We start from the raw sequence: 11348 nt of genomic DNA on the forward strand, positions 1-11348 counted from the left end.
GTGCTGGCTGAGCAGTAAGATGCAGGCAGCAGTGGTAAGTAACACGAAGGAGTGGAGGACTTGGCAGAGATGCAGCTGAACTGTTTGCTACATATGGACAATGGTATGAATGAAGAGGGCTCTGGAAATAATTGAAGTACTCTTGTTTCAGTGCAGAGTATGAAAAACCTTCCTGAGCATTAATGAAAGTATAAGCAATAGATCAGAAAATGTCACACGTTTATTCAGGCAAGCATACCTCACTTTGCTGTTCCATAAACAAATGCCTGTTTGTGTAGCTGTAACACAGAAGAGCTGCTATGAGCAGTAAGCTGGCACAGGAGGATCCTCACTGCAGAAGTGCTAGCCGAGTTCTGCAAGACTTTAAAAATGAATGAAAAACATGTGTTACAAAGGAAGTCATATTTACTTCTTTACGCTATCCATCTTACGTACATAAAATGCAAGATAGATGTAATCTTCCTTTGCAAAGGAACTAGATTTTCTATTTGCCAAAGAAATGTTCAAGAAAGTTTTCATGCAGATTGCTTGCTTTATGATTGCTCAGTGCTGAGTTATGTGCTGTTACTGTAAATCAGAGAAATGTTAAGCGGGACGTAACCATCAGGGTCAGAACAAAGTAGTATTAATGAAGAAAACATTTTGTTTCATGTTCCAGCATGCAGCCTTTACAGAATTAAAACAAAGGGCTGAGGTGGGCTCTGCAGGGGGATATATGAAAAATACAAAGGTGCACTAAAGCCCTAAGAGGGGGCAAATGTCTGAGGGCAGTCAGCACAGCATAGCACGCCATCAAAAAGCCAGTTTCATGCCCCAAATTAGTAACAGCAGAAATTCAAGTTTGAATTTCAGGGTGAAAGTAGTTACACTTCCTTGAAAATACACATTCTAGTTTATAGAATATAGTTTCTTAACACTGCTCTGACCAAAGAAAAAGGTTTTAAAATGAAAGAGGTCCTGATTAAGGAATGTGGTTCTCAGCCTCTCTGTTCTTCCAGCAGAGAGCAACATCCTTGCAAAACACTTCTGTTGCCAAAATGTTTCTTGATATATTATAACATATGTAACCACAGATTGGCAGGAAGCTGGAATTGTGCAATCTTTTCAGGCAGACTTAAAGAGCTCTCAGGAATAAATAACCATCCTTCACTAAAACTAAAGCAACTTGGAAGCTATTCATTCAAAATACTTGTCATACCTGCTTTGAATACTGTTTTTTAAAAGGACAGCCATTTCTGTGTAAACATTAACTGTAGACCTGTCTCATTCTATGACATGTTTTTACAAGATGTTACTTTAAAAGGAAGAAATAGGAGGAGCACTGACTTTCAGTAGAAAGACTTGGGTTGTTTCTATTATTCCTTTGGGTCACTGAGGGTTACAGTATGGAACGTGCAATATGATGCAACTTTCCTGCTTGCTTTCAAGTTAGATTACTGAGGCTAACTGGAGGGGTATCTGTGCTTGTATTCAATTATTTCACTTTTCTGCATGGATCAGTAGCCCATTCTGATTAAGTCCTGTTATCTGGTGCCTCTACTCAGTCTCGTGACTTAAGACTTTTGACCTCCTGGAACAGCTCCTTCCAAATGCTCTTTGACACGTAAGTACAAATTTTTGCCTTACTATTTAGCCTTGTTATTAATGGAAAATAAAAATCCTAAGTTAGTGCTCTTGAATTTATTAACTTTTTGCCCTGCCCAGAAGGCTTTGTTTTCTGGATGTTTAGTTGTTTTGGAAGATACTGTGCTGTATACCATACTGGCTTTCCAGAAGTATTTCATAGTAAGGACAACACATTGTTTCAGAAGACAAAGCTGATTACATTGGGTAAATAATTTCTTTCTTTGCTTATTTTTTATCATAGATATTATTTTAAAGTTTATTTAATTAAAATAAGATTTTAACACCAGATCAGCCTATTTTGTGCATTATCATGTCATAAATTATTAGAAACGCCACAGATATGTAGTTCTTCAGTTCAGAAAAATAACTGAGTTGATAAATATTTAATAATAAGTAGGTTCAATTTAAAAGAAAATTTATTTTTTTTTAAGTAAACAGAAAAATATTGGGTTGTTTGAAATGAAATAATACCTATGATTTTAAGTTAACTACCACTCTTTACTAGTCTTCCCACTCTGAAAATCTTTCTATTTTGTCAAGTTGCACCATGAGAATAAACATTGTCTTTGTGTACAGTGTTAGTAAAAAGTCCCATTGTGGCTTTCTAAATTAACAGGGAATTAGACTGGATTTGTTTCACATTAACATCTGGGAAAATGTTGTGCTAGGTTTCAGTGATGCATGGATGAAGGATATATTTTTCCAAAAAATTCCTTTTGTCTTATTTCTACCATAACTTTCTAAGGAAAAGAGAGCAGCTGATATTTAACTGATGCTTATGCCTGCTAATGACCTCAGTTGGAGTTGTTTGGAGAAACTGCATTTCAGGAGAGTCTGGGATCTTCTTTCTTGAAAGCTCTCATTGATTTTAGTATTCATGCTACTGCAATAAAAACAGCAGCTAAAGGCAAGGCTAAACTGAGAGTGAGAGAAGAGGCTATTCATATTAGTGTTAATCCATCCATCCTGGTGAAACAAATGTGTGCTTATTTAGAGCAGCAGCCAGAGAGTCACTATTCAATTACAGCAGCCTTCCTGCTAAAGGAAGCAAGCGTATCACCCACCCTCTGGTAAGCTGCTACCTTCTCTTTTTAATACCTTTCTTGTATTTGGACTACAGTAGTTTTTCTCTCAAGTATCCTTTGTTTCTCCTAGGGGAAATCCATCCTCTGACCGTAGTAATGCAATTGGAGCATGCGAAGCATTAATTCAGTGAATTATTATAAACTTAAAATTCACAAATCAAAAGGAAATATGCTTGTTTCCTATTGAGTGGGATATGTCTTCTTCAGGGGAGATCAAAGTGGATTTTTTGTTGTAGTTTTTATTATTGTTATTGCTAACTATTTTATTTTATGCTGTTCCTTCATAATGTATACTTTGATTTGTTTGCTTTATCTCCCTTGTCACTGGAAAATGTTCAGCAGTATAATCTGCCACTTTAAGACCTGTTGATGCTCATGCTCAGCATGTTAGGAAGTTTCATCTACACATTTTTGATCAAGTTGAAAATTGATGTCTCATCTGATTTCGTGTTCCAATAGCTATTAATATAAATGTCTATGGTTGGGGGAGGTATTATTTTTAGTTTATCTGTTACATGTGGGAGAAAATTACCCAGAGTGTACATGGAGAAAATAAGAGATTGCTCATGACTTTTAAAATAGCTTTCTATACATATATTGATTTCTAATATAAACATAATTAAAATATGCTAGATTTTGTTTTTAAATGTCATCCTTATTGTCATTAATTTTCTAACTGAAACAAGAAAATATTGGGGTTTTATCAGTTTTATTGCCTGGTTTGACTTTGCTGTGTTCATTGACGGCATAGCAGACTTTCATTATTAAACATTAAGTGGCAGTAGACAATAATCGCCTAGAGAAAAGGCCATGAAATTATCTGAAATAATATTAGGGAGTACATTTGATGTCCATTATGTTCCAGCATCTTTGACAGGAGACAACTTTTTAAATGCCTTCAGTTTAGAAGGGAATCTGCTAAAATGGAAAAGTATTTGGTGTCTAAGAGAGATCCTCTGATCTATTTATCAGTTTTCTTGAATTAAAAGCTGAGAATCCTGAAATGTCCTAACAAATAGAGGCAGCTTGGTCCCTCTGGAAGTTTGTAGAGCAGCTCATAAGATGTCACACTTCCACAACTCCTGACCAAGCCCTGCATAAACATTTGGCAAAGGTTAATTAACTTCTAAAGAAGGAGGCAATCACTCATGAAGCTGTAAGTCCCTGAAGGATGGAAAGTGTCTGAGCAATCCTGCCCTGACAAACCAGTCCTGCAGTAATTTATGGAAGTACTGTTTTTGATTTCAGCTCTGGTTTTCAACTACTATCAAGCTGTCCCTTCTTCCTTCACATTTACATGTGATTTCTGGCAGTAGCTTGACTAAAAAAATAGCTACTGAGAATTACCTGTGTGTGACGTTACTGTTTTCTTTAACTTCTCAGGTGTTGGCCTGCAAGTTTCTTTCCGATGCTCTTTGTGCATATAGCTAGGAGGTAAACATAAGACTGCAAAAGATTTAGGGCCATTACGGTTGTCTGTACTCTCAAGGCATTCTGGTTTCTGTCGAAGACAAACATTTTCCTGCATTAGTTGAGGGAACCCCTAAGGAAGAGCAGGACGTGAATGAAAACAGGGCTCTGAAGTTCTGTAGTAGAGAGCACTGGCTGACACAAGGCACAGGCAAGTGTTTGCAGCTGTTTCATTTAGCCTGCTGCACCCTCTGAGGCACATTGGCATGTTGATGCCTATCTGAATCTCTGATTTCCAGAGCAGAGCTGTTTCTGCTTGTCTCAGTCCATGGTGGCTAACAGAGCAGACACCTTCTTTCATGTCAGGAAGCTTTTATGTCATGGTCTTCAGACTTCGTACACAAGAGCTACAAAAATACCTGTATTTAATATTTTTGATGCCATAGATTTTTATTACTGCATTTGGATTAGCCTCTAAGTACTCAAACATGCTAAAGCAGAATGCCAGAATGCAAAGAGCCCGTTCTTTTATTGCTGCGTAAAATAATTTTTTCCTTTCTCAGGAAGCCATTCTGCATTCCTCTCACACAGACGATTCACTGTAGGGATTTGTTACTTATCTTAATACAGGATTTTCTAACTGAAAATGGCCACCCCCTGTAAGAAGGCAGTTTGTTACAGCTCATAAGCCTTCCCAGACCTTAGCTTATACTGACTCTCATTTAGATTATGTGCACCCTCAAAATGTAACCTACAGAGATGCCCAAGTGACAGAAACAAAGTCATGCTTGAACAGCTAGGCTTCTTGGCTTAAGATTTTTGGCAAACAAGTTTGAGGCAGAAGCAGTGGTGGTGGTCCCAGAGAAGGGAAGTGGCACTATGAGGATGAAGTGACAGTGATGACGGTAGGGCAGGACTGTGGGTTCGTAGAACCGAAACAGCAAAATGAAGGAGAGTTAGACCGTAGTGACAGACATTGCGCATATCCTCAAGTTGTTTTCATCACTGCCTGGACTGTAACAGCAGTAAATTTCTTACACCTTACACAAAAAAAAAATCTTCTCCTTCTGGTTTTATACAGGAAGATCGGTACAGGAGACTGATTAATCATAGAATCATAGAATGGGTTGGGTTGGAAGGGACTTTTAAAGATCATCTAGTTCCAACTGCCATGGGCAGGGACACCTTCCACTTAACCAGGTTGCTCAAAGCTCCGTCCAAGCTGGCCTTGAACACTGCCAGGGATGGGGCAGCCACAGCTTCTCTGGGTAACCTGTTCCAGTGCCTCACCACCTGCATAGTAAAGAATTCCTGCCTAATATCCAATCTAAATCTCCCCTCTTTCAGTTTAAAGCCATTCCCCCTTGTCCTGTCACTACATGTCCTTGTAAAAAGCTTCTCTCTAGCACTTTGGGTAGGCCAGCTTTAGGTACTGGAAGCTGCTATAAGATTTCCCTTGAGCCTTCTCTTCTCCAGGCTGAACAAGCCCAAATCTCTCAGCCTGTCTTCATAGGAGAGGTGCTCCAGCCCTCTGATCATTGCATGAAAACTTTGCTGAGAACTAGCATGGGTCGTGCCTCAGCCAAACCTTATTTAAGGAAGACATAGTCCTGAATAAGGAAATTAATAACACTTCAACATTGTGACCCCGCTGAACAAAATCAGTGTACTGTCAAAGCTAAGGGGAATATTGCTATTGGCTTGGGGCAGGGGGAGGTGTGCAGCGAAGGGAGAGGCAGAAGCTACTTTCTTGCAGATTTTCAGCAGATATAAATTGGGCTAACATAACTACAGTGAAGTTACACATCTTGGTTCTGAAAACTGAATCTCTTATCCTTTGATTCTAGGGCTGTACCTATTGATGGACTTAATTCAGGGTCTGGTTAAAAGTTTTGCTAATGTGACATCTCTCAAAGTACAGAATTTTTAACTGTTTTTTTATTCTAATTGTTTTTCTTTTTAAATGGTCTCATCCACAGTCACTTGTTTGAGAAAAATATTTCCCTACACATTTTGAGAGATCTGAAATAGAGAATAAAAAAAATATGCAAAACATCATGTTTACTTTAAAAAATAATTTGAACTTTACCTTTGTACTCTCGTGAAAGCTACAGATTGTAAAAGTTCTACTAGTCCTAAGTAGCACTGACACTTTAAATGCTCAAATTCCCTTTAGCTACCAGGCTATCCATACTAGACATCGAGGTTCAGATTTGATATCACGTATGCAAGTTACCTTTACAAGTGGCAACCTGTCAATTGCATTATGTATTGTATGTATCCTACTTTACAGGAAAATATATTTATCTCATTTATCAGTGAGCCTTCATCTGAGGAAAAATGGTAGCCATTGGTTTTGATCACTACTGGCATAGCTCCACATTTGCATCACCTCCAGAACTGCTGCGTTTTAAATTCTCACTCCCTTGAGCAGTAACCACCTCAATATTTGTGCATTTTGGCTTAGAGCCAGAGCTCTGAATACCCATGTTTAAAAAAAAAAAAAGAAAAAAAAATAAAATATCCCAGATTAGGCACAAAAAGCATGAGGTAATTTTAAACTAGCCCTGCTGCCCAAGGAGTATTAATACAAAATTCTGCTCACGTTTCCAGCATACTACTGTCTTGATGGGCAATCTGGACACTTGGATCACCAGAGGGTGTTTCTGCCAACATTTCCCATAGCCATGAAAAGCAGAAACAGAGCCAGGAGGTTCTGGAAGTATTAGCTCTTATAATTCCTTGCTCCCAGACCAAGGTGACATATTTTTTGTTAGAGGGACAAAGTGAGAAGTAAGAGGAGTCACCCGTGTGTGCATCCATCAGCAAAAGATGGGAGACTCCGTCATCACACTAGAACACCTATGGCAAATTAATATTTAACTTTACTCCCATGTTCCCACAGTGCTCCTGTGGTTAGAGAAAGTGCCATTGGGATGAGAAAAGCATTTAATCTTTAAAGATGGTTTGACATCTTTTAATCTTTAATCCTCATCACACTTCCTTAGTTATTTGATCAACTAGGAAACTGAGTTGCACCAAAAAAAAGCTGGAAAGAACACATGTAATTATAAATTGTTTAGGGCTGTTAAACCAGACATGCTTTATAAAAGAAAGTAAACCTTTCAGAAAGTTTGGGGAGGGCAGGTTGTTCGTTTTAAACTCACCATTGACACAAGCTTTAACACATAAACTTGTGACCAAATGTTTTTGGTCAGTGTGGCGTGGAGGAGCTACGAGCTACTCAGAACTTGGCTTTAGCTCACAGGATTTTGAGGAAGTTTTTTGGACATGTTTTGGAGTCTATGTGGAGGGGAAGAAGGAAAGGAGAAATAAATTTCTTTTCAGACAAACACCAGAAAAATTCACTGTTCTAAGTAAGCACCATTATGAGTCAGTAGGACCCAAGACGTGAGACAGTCACTGCAGCCCCAGCAGTCATGTTTTCCTTCCCCATTCCTGAGGACCTCAGCCCCAGAGGGGTGTGGTGTGTGTACAAGTCTGATTTATCAATGTAGCTAGGCAGTTACATTGTTTTTCCCAGTTGCCAGCATACTTGCATCCTGCCATGCAAGCACCAGAGTGGGAAGCTTTTACAGTCATGTTTGCTGGACTCTCTTACAGAAAAGTGTTCCGGGGACAGGTTGTTCAAAACTCAATCCCTATGCATGCTAGTGGCTTCTACCCAGAGCTCAAGTGAGATTAATAATCAACATGCATTATTCACTGCAATCTTGTCTGTAGGAACAGCTAAAGCTCTTTTCTTTATAGAATAATAGAATAGTTAGGGTTGGAAAGGACCTTAAGATCTAGTTCTAACCCTGCTGCCATGGGCAGGGATGCCTCACACTAGACCAGGTTGACCAAGGTTGTGTCTAAACTGGCCTTGAACACTGCCAGTGATGGAGCTTCTTTGGGCAACCTGTTCAGTGCCTCACCATCCTTACGGTGAAGAACTTCTTCCTTATATTTAACCTGAACTTCCCCTGCTTAAGATTAAACTCATTGCCCCTTTTCTTACTGCTACAGTGCCTGATGAAGAGTCCCTCTCCAGCATCGTTGTAGGCTCCCTTCAGATAGTGGAGGGCAGTGTATCAACCGAACCACACAGCTCGATGTCAGGAACTTCACCTGACAGACATGGCTTTTCAAATATGATGGACAGTGGCTTAACAATTTCATTCGCCATCTTCTTCAGGACCCACAGATGGTTTTCTTCATTTTATCCTCATATTGACACTAACCTCCTGAGGCTGGAGCTCTTCAGTATCTTTCTCTTTTTTCTTGTGTTCCTCAGCAGAGAGTTTTCAGATGGGTATGGTTTGATGAAACTGATAATAATGAATAAAGTTATTCCTGGGATGAGAGCAAAATTTAGGGAGAGGTATGCTTGCAGGGGACACTCTAGCTGTATTAGAACATGCTTCCAGGGGTAGAGTGTCTCCTTATTCCCTAAGATAAAACTTCAGTAACATAACGTCAAATTACAATTCAAGGTAAACAATTAAAGTGAACGGGAGTTCATGAAAGCTTCAGGATCTATAACCAAGGACTATGGCCTCACATTTATCCTTTCAAAAGGTATAGAACAACAAAAGTTAAGAAAATTCACTAGTATGTGTTTCCTGGACTGCAAAATAAAAGCCGGGAAAAAAATTGTTTTTTGTATTGTTTATGCCTTGCAGCCTAATTATCTTATCCATGTACATTACAGAAGATGTGCTCTCCTCTTGTTTCAGGTAATGATAGTTGAGGATGCCAGCTCCCTGGAAAACACGCTGCAATATGAAATCCAAAACTAAGCATGGAAGAGCTGAAATGGACAGTATGGAAGAGACAAGTGAAAAAATGCAGATGAAAAAAGAAATCACATTATTAAATGGAGTTTCTTTAATTGTAGGGAACATGATTGGCTCTGGGATATTTGTATCACCCAGGGGTGTTTTAATGTACAGTGCTTCCTATGGACTCTCTCTAGTCATCTGGGCACTTGGTGGGATATTTTCACTGTTCGGAGCTTTGTGTTATGCTGAACTGGGAACATCCATCATTAAATCTGGAGCCAGCTATGCCTATATTCTGGAAGCATTTGGTGCCTTTGTGGCCTTCATCAGACTCTGGTCTTCCTTGCTAATTATTGAACCAACAACTCAGGCAGTGATAGCAATCACGTTTGCCAACTATATTGTTCAACCAATTTTTCCTCATTGTGAGCCACCATATGACGCAGTCAGGTTGATTGCGGCTGCTTGTATATGTAAGTAAAGTTATGATCCCTAGAAGTTAAAAACTATAATTGTAGGTACTCAGATTTTTCTGAATTTCTTTTCCTTCACCACCTGTGAAAATAATTATTGCCCCTCTAAAACACATTCCTAGGAACTAATAATCTCTTATTCAGACAGATTGTATCTGGGGCTATGATCACTAGAGGAGAGAGAATTACAACAATTTGGCTGGGGAAAACTATGACTGCTGATTAGAGAGACATATGTCTGTATGGATCATTGGCCTAATTGGCAGCCCACATTTGGTCTGTGCTCTCCCCTATTTCTTGCAGATCACAAAAAATGAACAAAAAAATCATAGAATTCATATGGAATTAAAAATACTCTGCCTGATATGAGTGTTGTCTCTAGAGAAATTTTGTAGTTTAATCAGACACTCCACAAAGTTAACTTCATCGTGGCTACATGTTTTAGGTGAATACAGGGGTAAGCATTACAAATATGCCCCCTAGTAGATGGACTGCACTCAAAATATTTTCTTTGTAAACATGGATTTGTCAAGCTAGGGCATGAGTTCCTCCGAGGCTGTGCTTAAAAACGGTTCAAATTGTACAACACAGCAAAAACTTCCAAAAGGGTAAGCAATTTTCAGTGGAGGCAGTACTCCAGGTGGGGTCTCACGAGAGCAGAGGGGCAAAATCACCTTCCTTGACCTGCTGGTCACACTCCTTTTGATTCAGTCCAGGGTACGCTGGCTTTCTAGGCTGTGAGTGCACAGTGCTGGCTCATGTCCAGCTTTTCATCAGCCACGCTGGCTGTCTCAAATCACCTCCCCATCCTCCATGTGCCTTAGCATAGCTTCTACAAGGATCTGTTCCATGAGCTTCCCAGGCACAGAGGCAATTCTGACAGGTTGGTTTGCTCCCAGGGTCCTTACCTTCTTACCCTTTTCAAAAGCAGGTGCATATGTTCCTCTCATGCATATTCTTTTCTCTGCAGGTTCCTTAACATTTATTAATTGTGTAAATGTGAAGTGGGGAACCCGTGTACAAGATGTTTTCACTTATGCAAAAATTATGGCCCTTATCTTGGTGATATCTGTCGGCCTTTACAAAATTGGTAAAGGTAAGAATCATTTTAATTTACTTAAATTCTTAAAAATGAGCTGTATATGAATTTCAAAATTAGTGCAGGAATATCAGACTCCTTTACACTTACGTAACGAAATGTTGGGGTTTTTCTGGGAAAAAAAAAAACCAACTGTCTCTCATAGGAAGATTAGAGAAATGTTACAGCTTGTTAAGCAATGGGAGGCTAATTTTTATTCTATCCTTGGTGTGGATGGAAGACCACATGCCAAGTTCTGCATTGCTCAGGCTGAATAGCAAATTGCAGCTGAATTAACATCAGTTTAGTGTTAACTAGTTTAAAGTCAGCCTCAGTGCCTCTGACTTGTGCTGGTGTTGCTACTTGTCCTATGACAGGAAAGCACAGCAGAAACTGCTGGACACATCCTTTGAATTGCTCCTCGCACCACAGTCCTTGGAGCGCCCACGGCAGAGCACCACCACAGCAGCCTGCGAGGGGAGAGGACAGGGGAGGGTGGCACATGTCCTTTCCTTCACCAGCGAGAGGGTGTGCTTGTTCCTAGAAACAAGGGAGAAGACTGTGATAGAGCAGTCCTATGAATCACTGTGGTAGTAAGACATCACAGGACAGATGAGCAACCTCACATCAGCAGTAACTGCACTGAGCTGCACACACTGAAAAGCTGGAGACTAGTTTGTTCCTGTGCTACCTCTGATCTTTGCATATGACAGTAGATTTGATTTTATTGATTTGGGCCTCTGGTACAGTGAAGTCTCTTCTAACTCTAAGTCTTGTGCTCAGCTACTAAGGTTTTTTTCATTTTCCTTTCCCATGAATTCCTGAATAGGCATTGTATCTTTATTCAGTTGAAATAAAGATGGTTTCCCCGCTTCACTTCAGGAATTGTCTT

The 11348-nt window shown here is 39.6% G+C and overlaps 1 protein-coding gene across 1 annotated transcript in view; it reads left to right on the forward strand.

Moving 5' to 3' along the window:
* Positions 1-8862: 8862 nt before the first annotated feature.
* The window catches only part of LOC104404381 (Y+L amino acid transporter 2-like), an 11911-nt gene continuing 9425 nt past the window's right edge, over positions 8863-11348 (forward strand). The window contains exons 1-2 of the mRNA XM_010012805.1: positions 8863-9378; positions 10349-10474. Of these exons, the coding sequence (XP_010011107.1) occupies positions 8877-9378; positions 10349-10474 (628 nt within the window). The 5' untranslated portion in view covers positions 8863-8876. The remainder of the gene's footprint in view (positions 9379-10348; positions 10475-11348) is intronic.

This window comes from Nestor notabilis, unplaced genomic scaffold (genome assembly GCF_000696875.1).
Source record: "Nestor notabilis isolate BGI_N333 unplaced genomic scaffold, ASM69687v1 scaffold1204, whole genome shotgun sequence".
NCBI lineage: Eukaryota > Metazoa > Chordata > Aves > Psittaciformes > Psittacidae > Nestor > Nestor notabilis.